We start from the raw sequence: 20,252 nt of genomic DNA, 5'->3' as shown, positions 1-20,252 counted from the left end.
AAATATTTTCAAGGTACTTTTTTAAAACGATTTTATTTATTTATTTATTCATGAGGCACACAGAGAGAAAGAGAGAGAGAGAGTCAGAGACATAGGCCTGGGGAGAAGTAGGTTCCCTGCAGGGAGCCCGATGTGGGACTCAATCCCAGGACCCCAGGATCACAACCTGAGCCAAAGGCAGACACTCAACCACTGAACCACCCAGGTGTCCCTCAGGGTAAAATATGATATATGCATTAACAAAAAACTACCAAAACCAAATCTTTAGTTTTTTTCTGTTTAAATTTATGTTCTTCCCTAAAAATCAAAAGAAAGATGGATAGAAGAAATAATAAATTTCTGTTGTATTGTCTAAACATAATTTTAAAGTGAAATCATTTCCCTCCTATTCCAATTACATTTTTTATAGTTTAAGATTAAGAACATATCAATAATCAAGAGAAAGGAATCTTTTCAAAAGATAAGAAATATGGGCAGCCTGGGTGGCTCAGCGGTTTAGCGCTGCCTTCATCCCAGGGTGTGATCCTGGGATCGAGTCCCACATCGGGCTTCCTGCATGGAGCCTGCTTCTCCCTCTGCCTGTGTCTCTGCCTCTCTCTCTCTTTGTCTCTCATGAATAAATAAATAAAATCTTTTCAAAAAAAGATAAGAAATACGGGGGAAGTAAAAGTTGGAACCCATACATCATCATGGCATGCACACACTCTGAAATAACTTGATGCCATCTACACTGCAATTTAGGAAAGCAGTCAGTAGCACATTCTTTTAGACTTAGTTCCCCCAATGCATAATTGATGAGGGAGCTACTAATTCAATCTAGAGAAAACTTATATTTTCTCTTCTTTAAGAGGAAGCTGAAACAGGAAGGAGGGAAGAATAGCATAATATACATTTGAAATGGGAAAAATATGTATGCGACCTACTTACTGTGATTATATTATCAGTAACATTGGTTTCCATTCACTCAACTATATCTACTATTATTTTTAAGGGAATATGATTTAATGACTATTATTTTACTTAAAATTTCAAAATGCTCCTCAGAAGATTATTTGGAAAATCACTTGACCTCTTGGTCTTCCATTTTCTAATAAGTAATAGGACAGCTGAATGGCATGATGCTTAATTGCACTTCAAGCGAAGATGTAAAAACAATGATCACTTAAAAATATCTCATTTCAAAAATTTTGAGTTTGGAGATTTCTTTCATAGCCATAACCACCTATTCTTTTTTCCCACTTATTCTTTTTTTCTTAATGAATCTGTTCTTCACACTGATTATATTTTTAATTCCTTTAATCCTTATTAAGCTTCCTCTAGATCCAGTCTGGATCAGTTGCTGACCAATTTCATGTAACTTCTTATTGGCATCAAAAAGTTCCTTTGACCTACTGTCACTTTGATCTTCCTAATAAGCTTCACCTAGGAAAACAGTATGGAGCACTTTCTCTGATTTCATTAACTGGGTAACTGAGTGTTACCAGAAAAAGTCACAAAATTGTGCCAGTTGGCTCAACTAGAAATTTTCGATTCTATTATTAGTATACACTCTGAGTTGTTCAGAAATTCTTTAGTTCACCTCTAGTTGACTCTTTCATATGCTTTTCTCTGTGGGAAGGATTCCAAATGCTTTCCAGGCCACACAACCAGATACCACCTGCATTAAGAGATGACTTTGCATCTTCCTTCTCTGAGAAGACATAGGACATCTACTGCAAATTCTTTTAAATTTCTTCCTCTCTCAAACACATTTCTCTGTAAAACATTATTTCTTCTTTTCTGGATGACCTAGGCTCTTTCTTTCTAAGATATGATATTAATTCTATTTCCTGTCACCTCCTGTAGGACCTTGCTCCATCCATTATTTTTTCCTCAATAATAATTTCTTCTTTATCCTCTGCATTTTCCCATAAGTCTATAAGCATGTTCAAGTCCTCTTACTAAATAAACAAAAACCAAAAATCAAAACCAACAACAAAAAACTCCAATCATTTAACCAAATATTCTTGCTTCAACCTTTATACATCTTTATACATGTATAAAGATACATCTTTGCATAACCATCTCTTTTCTTCATTAAATTTCTCAGAAGGTTTCAGCTACTTTTATTTTCTTACTTTCCTTGAACAAAACTTGAAAATTTCTGTATTCCACTGGCTTTATTTTTTTTTTGGAGATTTTTTTTTGGAGATATATTTTTTTTGGACATTACTTTCTTACAGATCACTAAAATGGTTTGTATTAACATTAAATAGCTGCTTAATTATTAAGTTTCTGGAGAGTGCCCATCCTGTTTGAATTCTCTATAATACTTAATATTGCCAGTTACATTCTCCTTGAAACTCTACCCTGGCACATAATGCAAGCTACAGAGGCAAGATTATTAAAGGTATTATTATAGCTCTCTGTAATTTAATCTAGACTTTCCATATTTCTGTACTCAATGTTTTATCTATAAATTGTGATAAATATACTTAGTTCTTAAGGTGGCTATGACAATTTATCTGCATTATGTATCTAAAGAACCTAACAAAATATTTGGTACGTGGTGGGTACTGATAAAAGAAAACAAAAACAAAACAAAACACCACAGCTGTCACCTTACTATCCTCGTTCCATCCTATTTGACTTTTGTATTCTTCAGATTTCTCTTCCTACGGCACATTTTGTAGGAATTCAGGGTCAGTCCTTGGCCTTTTTTGCTTCTTTCCTTTTGAACTTGAAATACTCATCTAATCCTGTGGCTTTTAATTCCTCACTATGGATAATGCAAAAGTATGCATCTCCTGTTCAGACTTTTTTCCTCAGGCTCCTCACACACAAGGGCAAGTGCTTGCTAAATAGATATTTTCACCTAGTTTTGCACAAGCATTTCAAATTCAATAAAACAAAATAAGACGACAATGAAACACAAATAGAGTAAACTGGCCTCACTAATACACTCTGTTGGAGCATACTTGTGCTTTTTTCTCTCACTCGATAGCCATGTGTGTAATCGCTTGACTGGTCATGTTGATTTTTATTTGATCTCATTCATTTTTACTCCTTATAAAACGCAGGAAAAGATCTTCTCAGGATTATTGCTGAGTTTTCCACAATCTGGAAAGAACTTACTTTTGTTGCCTTACCTTCAACCACTAGCTCTTATGCTAGGTCCCTTGCAGAATAAGGCACAATATTTTTCCAGAGTTTCTCAGCTGCTCTATTGCTCAAGCCTGTGATTCTTTTTTTAAAGCTTTTTTTTTTTTTAATTTTTATTTATTTATGATAGTCACAGAGAGAGAGAGAGAGAGAGAGAGAGGCAGAGACACAGGCAGAGGGAGAAGCAGGCTCCATGCACCGGGAGCCCGAAGTGGGAATCATCCCAGGTCTCCAGGATCGCACCCCGGGCCAAAGGCAGGCACTAAACCGCTGCGCCACCCAGGGATCCCCAAGCCTGTGATTCTAATTCAAATGCCTTCCTCTGACAAACTTGCTTGTTGAAATGGACTTGTCTCAGAATTCAGCCAAATGCCATCTCTCTCTGTCTTCTTTTCCCTATCTTTTCAGCTGGCACTTCTGCTTGGGCCTTGATTTGTACCTATTACAGAGCACTTAAATTCTAACTGGCATTATAATTACCTCTCCTCCTAGACAGATCATAAGCTCCAACAAAGCAGGAACTACATTTTAATGTTTTAATTACATATAATTTCTAGTAGAGTCCTTTGCATATACTCAGTGCTAAATGAAGTATATTGAATAGAACTAAACAATACAGAAAAAAACATTTTGCATCCTTCAGTAGCCACAGAAAACTTCCCTCTTTCCAATTTATACTAAATTACCAAATCCTAAAAATTCATAAATTTTTATAAGTGGAGAATCAGAGGACTAGACAATTCTGTGACATGCATATAACCCTAATAAATATTATCTCATAAAAGTTTAAGGAAAAGTGAAGATACAGGAATAAGTATGTCTCATAATCACTGTTACTGTCTCTCACTCTTAGTCTCTTTATGGGTTTTTAAAACACAGGCTTTTAAAAAAGCACAACTGCTATCATTTTCATCTAATAATGCTATGGAGCAGGCAAAAATATCCTCATTTTCAGATGAGGATAAATCTTAGAGATTATTAAGTGACTGCTAGGTAATACACAGAGCTATGACTTAACCCAAGTCTATGGGTTTTGCATAGAAAGCATTACATTTTGCAATAGAAATTCTTATTTTTTTGCCATTATCATTTTTCTATGTAGACTGTCATAATAATACATGTGACTGTCGGGGCTTAATATCTAATTTACTTTGTTTTTAATAGTTTTAAGGAGATTTGAAATATCAAGAATGAGACAGGTAAAAAATGTGACATTTTTCATGAGAAAATATGAATTAAAAGAATGTGTACTGTGTTGTGATTTGTATATCTGGAAATGTTAAAAGATCCTGGCAGTAATTCTATGTATAAAGAGGGGAGCCAACAACTTAATTTGAATTTTCACTTAGTGTTCTCTTAAGTAATAAGCACATGGAATAAGAAATGGGGTTATGACAGGTGTAAATGTATATTAGGTTCACCTTCAAAATGTGTATGTATGGCTTTCAATTGGCTTGAAAGACACTAATGGTGAATGTGAGAAGAGCTTAATCTTACAAACTTCTCTCCTTAAGTACTTATAAAACATAGTTACTAGACTGATGTGCTAAGTATTGTGTATTCCACTTTAGTCCATTAGAATTATTATTATAATAATAGCCATCATAAAAATAGTATTTCACTTTTATTACATTTTCTTTCTCTGGACAATAGACTTATTTTTCAGTTAAAAGAAAAATAGCTGACAAATAGAACACATAAATACGTGAATGAAGAACACAATTACATTTTTAAATAAAATATATCGGTGCTGTGTACTCTTTTTTTTCTCTCTCTCTTTCCATGATAATAGTGAATTCCCATTAGATGCTGAAAAAAGATATTTTTACATGTATGGCAGCTATGTTATTTTTTCTTTCAATTAAACATTTAGACACAGCTCTTCCGTTTAGTGAAATGACTATCAGAGACCAGAAATATCTTTTACACCAAATACTCCACTGTATAATGACTTGTAGTTTTGCTTAGATATTCTGGGGAAGCTATTGCTAAATGATTATGTCTAATAACCAAAAAATGATAAAGGTTAAAAAAATCTAATGTCAACAGCTGGTAGAGGTTTAATAGAGTTTAATTAGTACACACTCTGGCCTTATAAAAATAATCAGAATAAAACCTGCAAAATTTACTCAAAGTGGGCTCCACTAAAGTTTCCTGTTTATGTTGCTATAATTAGAATTTTGTAGATAAAGCAACATGGTAGTATTGCATACAAACAAGATAAAATGATATCCTTTTGTATCCAGTTATACAAAACAGCCAATTAGACTAATACTCATAGTTTGATTAGAGAGGGAAAAAATACATTTTGTTATTTAAGTACTGTTCCATTTAAAGTTAGGTTAAATTTTAAAGCATAAATCTCCAAATATTGATATCTAAAAAGTCAATCAAAATTCATGACTAAGGAACAAGCTTTCTCTTTCTTTTCTCCCTTCTTAAAAGATTTCTCACTCTTTAACAAAAGAAACAGAATATTGTTATTCTAAAGATTCTTCATTTGTAAAATGGACTATTAAACTGAATTCATGATTCATGTTGGTCTTTCTTGTTTATGCTCTTTACCTTTTTAAATATCATATATACAAATTATTTAAGAGAATAAACCAAAAGATTTTACCCTTGTAGATTTTACAGAATTAGAGAGATTGCAAGAGGCTAGGAAAAGTATGTACTTACGTCTCCTATATTAAACAAATTGAAGCATTCCACATAGATGGGTATCTTAAAAGAAGTTGGGCCTATGAAGCTGCTAAAGTGATTTTTATAGTGACATTGAGTCATGAGCCAAATGGTGACTGGATAACATGCTAATTTTACTCCTGTAAATGGGGACATATGAAATGAGCCTCACAGACTTGGAAGAAAGAATGGAGAGAATGCCATCAGCAGGCACTGAAGTCTTCTCTCTAGTATGAATGGTATGATTTCTTTTAAGTTTAAAAGAAAAGGAAAATTCTTCCTGTGCCATATTACAAATGCAATTATATAACTTCTCAATTGTTACTTTATGAAATCATCAGAAGTATGTTAAAAGCTTTTGAGTAGTTTACTATATGCTTAAGGCTTGGTCTACATTAGTGTTTCTGGAGCATTTTGGTCTCAGATATCCATTACATTCTCAAAAATTATTGAAAACACTAGTGAGCTTTTGTTTATGTGATTATATCTGCTTATATTTATCATATGAGAAATTAAAACTGAAAAATTTTAAAATATTTATTAATTCAGTTAAAATAAATAATAAGCTCATACATGTTTCCATAAATAATATGTTTTAAATGAAATCTATTTTCCAAAGGAAAAAAAAGTGACAAGAATGACATTATTTTACATTTTGCAATTCTCTGGCTTAATTTTGTAAATGTCTGGCTTTATAAAAGACATCTGGTTTCTCATATCTGCTTCTGCATTCAATCTGTCTCAATATGTTGTTTTAGTTGAAGTATATGAGGAAAAGCTGGCCTTACACAGATTTTTTAGTTGGAAATATAAGGAGAGTTTTAATAGCCTTTTCAGATGATTGTGGATTTTTTTTCAATGTGGAACTCAACCATATCAATAAACAGACTACGGACTCTGTTTTATTAAAATCTATGGTCTACCTTGCACTTTAAATGGATCTTTTGCAATACATACATACATACATACATATATATATATATATACACACACATATATGTATATATACATATATATATATATTTTAGTATCAAGCATTAGTCATTTGGAAGATAACTGGTTCACTGGGTTATGCAAAAATTCCAAATAGTACCATATTATACAATATCACATTTGTTAGTAACACTACCTATCTCATCAGAAAAGTCTTTAAAATTTGGGAAATTGAGAAGTTCACAGGGGCAGATAATAAGTTTTCCAAAACTGTAATTTTTGTTTGAAAGCTCAGATTTAATCATTGGCAACAGATACAGTTGGATTTTGCTCCCCTTGAAGTGACAAGCTCATTTTGTTCATTTTCAAGAAAATCTCTGCCAAATATCCAAGTTTGAAAAACTACAGTTTGCCTGTCAGTTGTTCTTTCAAGTAAAAATGGTGACTAATGAAAAAGTGGCTAATTCAGCTCTCAGCCCAAGTAGTCACCCAAGTACTTTACTTGAGAACCATCTACTTTGGTACTTTGGCAGAAGGGCTTCATGTGACTTCCTGTTTCATCACAAAGATGTTAAACAGATCTGTACTCGAGGGTGAAGATTTGATAAAAATTTAGCATTTTTTACTGCTTCATCAAGTATATCTGTAGGTAAATCTAGCATTTTAAAAATATTATCTGTAAATGTGTGATAGTGAAGAATACCAGGGTTACTAGTAGAACTTGGTGTTGCTGACTTGATTGGTGTTATGTGCCAGCAGTGTTTCCCACCAGGCTTTTGCACCATTCATGCAGTGTTGGCCAATAAAAAAAGGCAATTATCATCAATATTATTATGAAAATTATTTTGAATCTGTGAACCCAATGAAATGTCTCAGAGACTGGCTGACAGGGTTTTGGCGACCTGCAGGAGTCCAGGGACCAAATTTTGAGAATTGTTGATCTCATATGACCAGGAAGCTGTCTGATCAACACTATAGATTATGGAAGGAAACTCTTTGGTAAAGAATTTAACTGAGCAAATTTTTGATTCCTAAAATACTCTGGAAATATCAGCTATTCTATTTCCATGCTAAGTACTATCTTTTTCTCTTTTCCTTTCCTGTTATAATTCCTTCTTGTTTATCTAATTCAGGCTTAAGAATCTAGTAGCTTATTTCCAAAAAACAACCCCTTAATCTCACAAATCAGAGGGTTTCACACTAAGTATTGATATCAGAACAAAGTTCTAGAACTTGAAGCCTCGATTCCCTTTTTCCATGAATTGAGCTATATTCTAGTCACACTTTGGAATGAATGACAGCAAAGAAGAAATAAAAAACACAGAATTTTGTAAAATTCTACAAAAGTCTTCTCTGTTAAGGCATGATTAAATTCCTGCACCAGGTGATGATACTGCATGCTCCAGAGTATTATTTAGTATATAACAAGGACAGGTATTGCACTTCAGAAGAGTTTGGATAGGGTCCCATTGAAAGCATTCTTTCAAAAAGCAGCCTCATATACTGAGTTATATCACAGAGATGGCAATTTTTATTACCTAGGTTAAGTCAAATTAGGTTTTTATTCTGAACCTAAGGCATTGAACTTTTTTTCACAAAAACATTGCTAGAATGAATTTTGCCCAATATGAGAAAAAATAGAATGTCTCTTGCTGGTTTTCACAATAAAATTTTGATTAATATTATTAGAATTTATATCCAGTCGCCCTTGGTTGAAGGAAGTTCTTCACTTTCTTCCTGGTTTTCAGTGTATAATACAAATTCTGAGGTTCAAAAATGTTCCAATATTTGATACTAATGATTATTCTTCTCAATCTTTTCTCTATTCATCAATTCATCTCTGATCCCAGTGAGGTGATAATTGTGACCCTTATGTTTTCATTCAAAGTTTTATGTATAGTTATCTATCTAGATATATAGACAAATAAACATCTATCTATATTTCTATTTCTATCTATCTATCTATCTATCTATCTATCTATCTATCTATCTATCATCTATCTATCATCTATCTATCGGGATATACACAGATATATACTTCCTTTTTTTGACATGGGCACATTTTCACATTGTTTTTGTAAACTCATAATTAGTCATTTGCATCATCACTTAAATTATTCTCTGGAACTTCCTTTAGCTCAGATTCAAATCTTTTTTTTTTTTTTTCCTTTCCACAATGCTTATCAAATCAAAATTTTGTAATAAGAAATCTCAGCCTAAAAATGTTTCAGAGCCAGAAGTATAGGCTATATTGCTTTAGGAAATAATTTCCGTGTCTAATTAGGCAACAAGTGACTTCAAAGTTACTCATTTGTAGCTTTGTTCATTTCTAGCTGACCTCTTTACCATCTCTAACAACAGCAATTTATTTTATTGTGCTTCTTCAGTCTTAATTATTCTTTCAAATTCTTATTCTCCACAGAAAATCTTGCCTGATGACTTTATGAAGATCAAGGTCATCCTACATAATTTTCTTAAGTTCCTCTTTCTTTATCCTCACATGAAAATTGTACATCTCTTTATTCAAGAGTCCTTTTGCCCAACATTAACACCTGACTAGTACTTTTTATTCTATCTCCTTTTTCATTATTGTTACTTCAGTTCTGCCCTTTACTTCTTTTCCCTATTTCTCCAATGCCTGTAAAATTGCTTACATTTTCCCTGTTATATATAAAATATATTTCATCTTTTAATTCTTTATGTTCTTTAGGACACTAACATATTTTTTTCATTTACTCCCAAACTTACAGGAAAAGAGGTAGATACTGATTTTTCCTGCTTTCTCTATTTTTATTTTCTTTGCAATATGACTCACACATTTATTAATTTATCAGAATTGCTTTCTTAAAGAAAAACCATTACAGATTAATCACAAAATTCAAGGTTTTTCACAATAATAATCTATATAAAATTGTTGACAGCATTTTACATTGCTATTTCTCTCTTGAAATGTTTTTCATCTTTGGCTACCAAAGTTACTGCTCTTATTTCCCCATAATCTTTTTCTGGTATTTCTTCTTGCTCTTTCCTCTGCTTACCTCTTCTATAATATTTATTCTTTTTCTTTTTGTTCTTTATGTTCTTTTTGATAATCTCTTTTACCTCCATACTCTTAACCTGTATATAGGTGACTATCAAATCTATAATATTTGGGGCCTGATATTTTTCTGAAGTATAGCCTGAGAAATTCTTTTCTTAAGATTTTATTTATTTATTTATTGCATACACAGGCGAGAGTGGGAGAAGGACAGAGGGAGAGAATCTGAAGCAGACTCCCCACTGAAAACAGGGTCCAGAATAGGGTTGTATCTCACCAGTGAGAGATCATGACCCGAGCCAAAACCAAGAGTCAGACACTTAGCCCACTGAGCTACCCAGGTGCCCCTAGTTTGAGAATTTTTATTGCCTATTGAATATTCCACCACCATGATTGTCCTCAAAAACTCAAATTTAGTTAAGTTCAAAATGGAATCTCTTTGCTGTATCTCCACCTCCACCCCCAAAACTATACATTATTTAATAATTTTAGTGCATATTATTACTATTTGCTCAGGCATCTAGGATAGAAATCTTAAAATTGTCTTCAATTACTCTATCCCAATAATTATGCACATTTCTTCTTTACAGCTAATCATTTTTCAAACCTCATTATTTTAATTCTATCTGTTCAATGTCTATTTTATATTCTTCATTTCCATTTTTTCTCTGGTCACTGCCTTCATCATCTTCTTGACACTGAAGTTATAACTACTTTCTTAATTAAATATATTTTTCTCCAACTTACCCTTTACATTATCACCAGAATGAACTTTATAAAACATAAAAATACTCAAAAATTCTTCAGTGGCTCCTTGAAACCCACCAAACATAGTTTAATTTTTTTTGCATGGCCTTCTAGAATGTGAAGCCAACCTACTTTACAAGTATCTTTCCTTAAACTATCTCTCTCCCGTATACTAAGGTTCATTCATAGCTATCACTTGTCTTCTATTGGTTTTCTTTTCTTTTCTTTTTAAAAATTTGACAGAGAGAGAGAGAGAGCTTGAGCACAAGTAGGGGAAGGGGCAGAAGAAGGAGAAGCAGAAGCAGAGTCCCCGCTGAGCAGGAAGCCTGACTCAAGGCTTGATCTCAGGACCCTGGGATCTTGACCTGAGCTGTAGGCAGATGTTTAACTTACTGAGCCACCAGGCGCCCCTCTATTGGTTTTCTAATGCTGTTTTCTCAACCTAAAATGCTCTTCTCGCCCAATGACAACAAAATCCTGCTCATCTCTCAAGGTGAATTTATAAACCACACCCTCTTCCCATTTCCAGGTATAATGATGAATTCTATTACAGTGTTCATTTAATTTGTGCTGTGCAATAATTAATTATTTTTATGTTGCTCTTCTCTTTTATTTTATTTTCCTGGAGATTTGGGTCTTAAATTTTTTACTTCCTCACAGTGGGAGTTGGTTCAGGATTTTTTATGTTGTTCACATACCTATAAAAAGCATTTTGTAGAGTTGATTTTAATTATCTTACTTAAACTTCTTATGGGTTAAGTAAACTTATCAAGGTCATACCATTGTCAATAGTAAAGGTAAGCTGAGAAAGCAGGTTTCCTTATTTTTATTCAGTTCTTTTCCTGTCTTGAAGACTTTTCATCAATTTGAGGAGGTGAGCTATAAACACTTCCTCTAATATACTTTTCTTCTATATATTCTTAATTATAATAGGATTTAAAAAAAACAGCAACAAAAAACACTCTAGAGTTCGTAGTAATCTTTCCTATTTTCACTGTACTTAACAGCTCTCTCTTTTTAGAGTGTTGTTTTTAATTAAATATATATGATTAAATAGCAAATTAATGCATGGAATGATCTGTCCTTCTCTTGTTTGAGCATTTTACATTACTTATTTAATATTTCAAGGGGTTTATAAATCATTTATCTGCTAATCTTTGCAACATCCCTGCTGAGACCGTCAATTAGCTGAAGAAGTACTGCTGGTTGGCAAGTGACAAGTAATATTACTTGCACTTTACAGATGAAGAAACTAAAGCAGAAAGAGGTTAATCGACTTGACCGTGTCTTACACAGTCTGTGGTAGTACTGATGTTAGAATGGGAGCCTGAGGTTTTTCACATCAAAATTGCAAAAGCATTAAAAGTCTGGGGCTGGTGCTGTTCTTAGTTATATAATACTTTCTAAATCCTCTGTCTTCTCTTCTCCTTTTTTGGGTCTGTAGGATTTTAAGGAGAAAAGATACCTTTAAAATCCATACCTTCTCATTGAACTAAGACTATTTTTCCCTATATCAAATAAATATTTAGCTTTTGAAAGGATGCTAGGACACTGACACATTTATTTTCAAAATAACTCATTAACTTTTCCATCTTTAAAATAACAATGAAAGGTCAAATCAAGCTCAGTAATATTGTCTGGTCTGCTCCAAGTTATAACAATGACCATAAAAATAATGAAACCATTATTGTTTGCTAGTGTTTTATCAAAAATAACAAAATATTGACTATATTCCAGATTCCACACCAAATTATATAGTTTGTGAGAATTATATAATTTAAATTTCCCAACAGTTCTATCAAATATGTATTCTCATTATCTCACTTTTAAAGATGAAACAACAAGGATTTGGAAACATTAAGTCATGAAACTGGTAGGTGATTTAATCACTTATAAAAGTAGCTGACTGGGCAGCCCTGATGGCCCAGCAGTTTGGCGCCACCTTCAGCCCGGGATATGATCTTGGAGACCCGGGGATCAAGTCCCACATCGGGCTCCCTGCATGGAGCCTGCTTCTCCCTCTGCCTGTGTCTCTGCCTATCTCTCTGTGTTTCTGACATGAATAAATAAATAAAATCTTTAAAAATAAATAAATAAAAGTAGCTGATTGTCAGCAATATTTCTTTTAAAGTATGGAAGCAGTTCATATACTGTTTTAAGACATAGGATGATAGTTTATTGACATCCCTACAGTACCTGGTTTTTTAATATTATCATCTGAGATGGAAAATAATTGACATCACCATTTCTTCCTTGATTTCTAGATTTGTTTTAGAAACATTTTGCATTCCAACTCCCATAGATCTGGTCTACTCATCCAGGTGATGGTCCTCATCTTTAGACGTCTCAGGGCTGTTCAGCCTTGTGATAGTAAAAGCACACTCACCAGGAACTAGGAGTTTGAAAAGGACTTACTAAATTGATATCTAAAACAAAAATGATTTCAAAATATGAAAAAAAAAATCTCCAAAACTGAGATATAAACTTGGTTAAATAATTTTTCCAATACCAATATTTGTACAATTCATCAACTGCTATGTTGTTCAATCTCAGAGAGTTCTGTTGGGCCTAGAGAGTGAAAGAGCAAGCATACAGTGGAGAGAGCTGTCTGGTATAGGAGGGCTGGGACTTTGTGACTAATTGAGTGGGGAGCATGAAGGTAGAGTGCCCTTCAGTGAGAATTCTGGGATTGCTTCTAGATCTCTAACTTGGATGGATGATAAGATGGCATTTTTTGGTGAATGCTAAAGGAAAGGCAAGGCAGCAGCAGCATAAGTCTAAAACGTCACTTTAACATTTCACAATGTCACATTTAAAGTAAATCTGGCATTCTTTTCTGAATGAATGAAAATGCATTCACTGAAAACACACATTCACACACATGCTAATATCTGCTCTTCTGCAATCAAGTATTTTTTGCATAATGTCTAAATATCTATCCCAATTGAAATAGTGCTTATGCAACTCCAATATGCCTCTTTTCAGCCCAAAAGAAAAACAGTTGCTATGATTATGTTTTCATGTATTTTAATATATGTATCATCATTGCCAATTATCTGCTTTGCAGTTATGAGTTTTCTATATAGTATTTAATATCTTCCTTTATTGAAAATCTCATTGTTCAGGGGCACCTGAGTGGCTCAGTCAATTAAGCATCTGCCTTCTGCTCAGGTAGTGATCCTGGGGTCCTGGGACTGGGGCTCTCTGTTCAGCAGGGAGTCTGCTCTCCTTCCCTCATGTTCTCTCTCTCAAATAAATAAAATCTTTTTAAAAAATGAAAAAAGGGGAAAATATCATTCAGTATTATAATGTTTTTCATGTTTATTATATGTCTGAATGTTAGAATTACTGATTAATCTCTCTATTAATGGAATGATTTTCAGGACAATGTTTAATACTCTTTTTCTCTACCATCATTATATTTTAAGATTTTCCATACATCACTTTATATGGGATTTTCAGATTTTTTAGACTTTTTGAAGTCAGTAGGATAGGCGCCAGAGAGAAAAAGGAATGCTGATAGCAACACAAATTAAAGAAATATCTTAACAAATTAAAAATGCATTAACTAGCTACTGAAAAAATATATAAATATTTACATAATATATAGTAGCTATATAAATAATAGTTTTAAAATGAGATAATAGGGATCCCTGGGTGGCGCAGTGGTTTGGCGCCTGCCTTTGGCCCAGGGCACGATCCTGGAGACCCGGGATCGAATCCCACATCGGGCTCCCGGTGCATGGAGCCTGCTTCTCCCTCTGCCTGTGTCTCTGCCTCTCTCTCTCTCTCTCTCTGTGACTATCATAAATAAATAAAAATTAAAAAAAAAAAAACTTAAAAAAAAAATAAAATAAAATGAGATAATACAAAGCAAGCTATGTTAAAATATGAATTTTAAAATGTGGTAAAATCACTATTATAAGAAGCTTTTTATAAGGTGAGAAGACAAATAATAAGTGCTTTTTTGTCTAGGAGACAAATTGTTATTCTGAAAAACCTCATGACATTTCTTAGCTTATCAAAATCACTTTGCGGGATCCCTGGATGGCTCAGGGGTTTTGGCGCCTGCCTTTGGCCCAGGGTGTGATCCTGGAGTCCCGGGATCCAGTCCCACATCGGGCTCCCTGCGTGGAGCCTGCTTCTCCCTCTGCCTATGTCTTTCTCTGTGTCTCTCATGAATAAATAAATAAAATTTTAAAAAACAAAAACCAAAACCCAAAATCACTTTGCTATCAATATTAAGCATCTCTGTTATCAACTCTATTATCAGTATTGGAAATTGTTATGACTCAATCTCATTAGAAGGAACATTTAAGAAACACTTAAAGCGATAAACATTGATTTTAATAAATAGAAAACCACTTATATGATGAAATATAATAAACTGAGAAATTAAAAGATCTCAAAATAGAGAGATTCCATTGACCAAAGTATAAACTACTAAAGGATGGAGGTTTCTATTTTTCTTATTTGTCCTTCAAATTTCAGAAACGGGTTATAAGTATGGTGTAGGGTACAAAGTAAATATTTTTAAAACATTTTTTGAGTTCATTACCTTTGTGGTACAAATTAGGATTTGTACTGACATAACTAGAAGATTTTTATTTCGGCACTCTGAATTGTTAATGTCTTTATCTAATTTCCATAATGTCTGTGTCCACCAAACTTATTTGACCACATGCATCTCCTAAATTCTAGGCTTTCATTTTTGCATATCACTTCATTAATTCACACCAACCTTTGATATTTTTATAGCATAGCTTAAGAGTATAAAAACACATAGAAGCATTTGTCAAAGAACTCTAAATAAAACAGGTCTCAGAAGACAACTACCATATGATTTCACTCATGTGGAATCTGAAAAACAAAGTGAATTAACAAGCAAACATAAGGTAGAATCAGACCTATAAATACAAAGAACAAACTGATAGTTATAGGGGTGGGTGGGCAAAATGGGTGAAGGGGAGTAGGAGATACAGGCTTCCACTTATAGAATGAATAAGTCACAGGAATAAATGGCACAGCACAGGGAATGTAGTCAACAATTTTGTAATAGTGTTATATGGTGACAGATGGTAGCTATACTTGTGGTGAGCACAGCATAATGTGTAGAGATAATGAATCACTATGTTGTACACCTGAAACTAATGTAACATTGTATATTAACTGTACTCAAAAAAAAAAAAAAACAGATCTCATATATGAAATTAGAGGCCTGCTTGGTTATACTTCTATCTAAAGGCCTTATCTAAAGCAAGACCTATCAATCCTGCTGCACATATAAATCACCTAGGATGGCTTTTAAACCTACTAATGACTGACCCTACTATCATATTTGATTTTCATCTAAATGACAATAATAGTTTTTTTATTTGATTTTGTTTATTCATGAGAGACACACAGAGAGAGAGGCAGAGACATTGGCAGAGGGAGAAGCAGGCTCCATGCAGGGAGCCCGATGTAGGACTCGATCCTGGGACTCCGGGATCACGCACTCAGCTGAAGGCAGACACTCAACCGCTGAGCCACCCAGGCGTCCCAATAATTTTTTGATTGAGAACTTTATTTCATTGTCTGCAAAGGCAGCACAGTATTTGATAGGAAATGTGTTTCTATGTGTGTTTGTGCACACACACGCAATCTCTAGTGCTTTTAAAATTATGAGACAGGGTTAACAATAATAGCTGAATTCCATTTATCAGCTTGGTAAAGTGCAAAGAAACAGGGAAAATAATTCAAAGATTTTTTTTTTTAAAGTCTTGAAGAAATCTTTAGGAAATTAATACAAAATGGTGGAACATAAAAAAATCTTGTTTCATTTACTCCCTAATCTGTAGCACTGCAAACAACAGAGGTTAACCTGGAATTTAAATTAAGTTATGCTATATTGTATTAAGTATAACCAATAGCCAAAAATTAACTTGCCGTTAATTTTTTCCAAACAGATCACATTTTTGTCCTTCCTTCTCTCCCCATCTACCTTTAAGTTATATCAACTCTACATTTCACCATGTTACTCCTAATACATCTCCTCTACTAGAATGTGTTTCTGTATTTACTGCTATTTAATAGTTCAACAGTAAAAAATCATAAATGTAGGCAGAGGCATTTTAAGAAGGAAAGAAAATGTCCTTACACATTTTAAACTAGAAATAGCAGTTCAAAATGAATTATAAAATACCAAAAATTTTAAAATGTAGTTATAACTAAATTTTGCAGTTAGTTATCACCCCTATTAAAGAAGCAAGAAAGGCAAGGCATAGAAGGAATGCGTTGTTGAGGGCAATGAAAATAAGCAGGTACTGAAAGCTACTATTTTACATGTCATCCATGTTCAATGGATTTAGAAGGCAGAGGTTTGAGTGCCATTATTATTACTTGCTTACCATTTGATGCTGGGCAAACTTTTGAATTTCTTGGGATTCTGTTTTTTTGGGGGGTGGGATTCAGTTTTAATGACTTCAAAATATGGGTTCCCAAACTAAGAAAATACTTAAAAGCTTTTCTAAGCCTAAAAGTCACTGACCTAGTGTCCACGTGCCCTTTACAAAGCTAAGTTTTCACAAAAGATAGCATATTTCTAAAAGCTTTTGGAGATAGAAAAAGCTATATTTAGATAGTGTGTTCAGTGTCCATGGGTGTTCTCAAGTCTTACTACTATTTTTAGCCAGGTGTAGGCCAGTAGGACAACACATTTACTTTAACTCCTAACTGTCCAGGTTTCTTTGAGTTAAAGATAAGTTTTCCATTATTCCAAATGTTGACTTAGGAAATTGTTGAAAAGAAGAATTGTTTTAATTTATTTATTAAATTGCCCCACTGTTACATGACCTGACTGGAAACATGATTTATAAGGTTGTATTTTGGTTTGGACATGTAGTCTTTATCCTGTTGTTTCTTTCTTTCTTTTCTTTTCTTTTTTTTTTTTTTAAAGATTCATTTATTCATGAGAGAACAGAGAGAAAGAGGCAGAGACACAGGTAGAGGGAGAGCCTGATGTAGAACTTGATCCCAGATCCCGGGATCAGGCCCTGAGCTGAAGGCAGGTGCTCAACCGCTGAGCCACCCAGGCGTCCCACATCCTGTTGTTTCATTATAGACTTCTTATAGGCTAAATACGTGCAACTGTTTTGTATTCCTGAGTGTGAGTGTTTCTTAGCTTTTTGTTTTGTTGTTCTGTTTATAAATTTCAGGCTGATTTTCCCCAATTTGAATGCAAGTAGGAATTTATAAATTTCTTAAGAACATATTTTCATTCTTACGAATCTTGATTTTATTCTAATACACAGGAGACTTTATCAGATTCACAGACATTTGATAAAGAACAAAAGAAAAAAAATATCATTAGGGAAAAACCCAAAACCTCAAATGTAAAGTGATATAACTGATAAGAAGTTTACGGTGTTAGTAAGAGAAATTAGCACAAATAGACCTACCATTGTAGACTTTTAACTACACTAGTCTCCAGGAGGAGGAGGATTACCTGAATTCACCAGTTCTAATTTTTGTTACATATGGTTAAAACACATTTTGCACACATGTACCAGGAAACATTAAAATAAATGTTCATGTAAGTGCTGTTCATAATATGTCCAAAACAACCCAAATACCACCAACAGAGTAAACAATAAGCATATTTTCTTCTATTTACAATGCAATATTATACAGTAGTAAAATTAATGAGCACTAACACAACATGGCTGAACCTTAGAAACATAATGGTGAGTGAAAAAAAGCAAGCAGAGGAGACTACATAAAATATGAAATTATAAAAGTCAATGATAAGCAAAATCACATATATAGTTAAAAAACATACATAAAAATTAAATGAATGCTGAACATAAAAACAAGAACAGTTATTTCTTTGGTGAAAGCAGGAAAGTGGGATGAGGGTGAGGCACAATGATTCAGCAGTTTGGATTCTAGTTCTTAGTTTTAGTGGTGTGTGTGTAGTTTATTTTGTTATTATATCTCATAACAATATACTTGAATATGTTCTTTTGTATGTATTAGGTATTATATAATAGTATTTTTAAAATTAGAATCTCCTATATACCAAAGATAACCTCTAGTCATTAATTATAGAGAAGGAAGTCTACTTTGACCCACATATGTATTTATTCATTAAGGTTGTAAAGTTGAAATCTTTCAGGGACTCCTGGGTGGCTCAGTGGTTAAGTGTCTGCCTTTGGCTCAGGTTGTGATCTCAGGGGCCCAGGATTGAGTCCCACATCAAGTTCCCCACAGGGAGCCTGCTTCTCCCTTTGCATATGTCTTTGTTTCTGCCTCTGTTTCTGCCTCTCTCTCTCTCTCTGTGTGTCTCTCATGAATAATAAATCTTTAAAAAAAAAAGTTGAAATCTTTCAACTATAAAAGTTTTCCCTATTCATATGAGGACTTTATTTTCCATACGGAGACCTCCTACTTTGGGACAATTTAAGTGATACTAGTCCTGTGGCTGCCTAGGAATTTTAAAAACAACTGATGAATAAAAGTGGACCATTTCCTCACACTATACACAAAAATAGACTCAAAATGGATGAAAGACCTAAATGTGAGACAAGAATCCATTAAAATCATAGAGGAAAACGCAGGCAGCAACCTCTTTGACCTCAGTCGCAGCAACTTCTTACTAGACACGTCTCCAAAGGCAAGAGAAACAAAGGCAAAAATGAACTATTGGGACTTCATCAAGATGAAAAGCTTTTGCACAGCAAAGGAAATAGTCAACAAAACAAAGAGACAACCAACAGATTGGGAGAAGGTATCTGCAAATGTCTTATCAGATAAAAGGCTAGTATCCAAAATCTATAAAGAACTTATCAAGCTCAACACCCAAAGAACAAATAATCAAATCAAGAAATGGGAAGACATACAAAGGACCAACAGACACATGAAAAAATGCCCCACATTGCTCGGCATCAGCTAAATACAAATCAAAACCACAATGAGTTATCACCTCACACCAGTCAGAATGGTTAAAATTCACAAGGCGGTAAACTACAGATGTTGGTGAGGATGTGGAGAAGTGGGAACCCTCTTACATTATTGATGGGAAGCTGGTGCAGCCTTCTGGAAAACAGTATGGAGGTTCTTCAAAAAGTGGAAAATAGAGCTACCCTGTGTTCTAACAATTGCAGTACTAGGTATTTACCCCAAAAATAAACATGTAGTGATCCAAAGGAGCACCTGCACCCCAGTGCTCATAGCAGCAATGTCCACATTAGCCAAACTATGGAAAGAGCTTAGATGTCCATCAACAGATGAATGAATAAAAAAAGATGTGTTTTACATATATATATATATATATATATATATATGTGTGTGTGTGTGTGTGTGTGTATATATATAATGAAATATTATATATGTATAAAATGGAATATTACTCAGCCATAAAATATCTTTTGCCATTTGCAACAGCGTGGATGGAACTAGAGAATATAATGCTAAGTGAAATAAGTCAATCAGAGAAAGACAATTACCATACGATCTTACTAATATGTGGAATTTAAGAAACAAAATAGAGAATCATAGGGAAAAAGAGGAAAAAATAAAACAAAACGAAATCAGAGAGGGAGACAAACTATAAGAGACTCTTAATCATAGGAAACAAACTGAGGGTTGCTGGAGGGGAGGAAGATGGGGTGATGAGGTAACTGGGTGATGGACATCAAGGAGGGCATGTGATATAATGAACACTGGGTATTAT

The 20,252-nt window shown here is 33.7% G+C and overlaps 1 protein-coding gene across 2 annotated transcripts in view; it reads right to left on the bottom strand.

Annotated features, from left to right (window-relative positions):
- Nucleotides 1-20,252, bottom strand: part of PKIA (cAMP-dependent protein kinase inhibitor alpha) — a 96,038-nt gene that overhangs the window by 7,664 nt on the left and 68,122 nt on the right. Inside the window, exon 1 of one of the 2 annotated variants that reach the window (XM_038579575.1) lies at nt 5,821-5,974. The exons of the other annotated variant lie outside the window; for it this stretch is intronic. Coding sequence (XP_038435503.1) covers nt 5,821-5,925 — 105 coding nt within the window. The 5' untranslated portion in view covers nt 5,926-5,974. Of the gene's footprint in view, nt 1-5,820; nt 5,975-20,252 lie in introns of those variants that run through there. 2 annotated transcript variants of the gene reach the window in all.

Source organism: Canis lupus, chromosome 29 (assembly GCF_011100685.1).
Source record: "Canis lupus familiaris isolate Mischka breed German Shepherd chromosome 29, alternate assembly UU_Cfam_GSD_1.0, whole genome shotgun sequence".
NCBI lineage: Eukaryota > Metazoa > Chordata > Mammalia > Carnivora > Canidae > Canis > Canis lupus.
The sequence above is the reverse complement of the archived record's forward strand: the minus strand, read 5'-3'. Positions and strand labels throughout refer to the sequence as shown.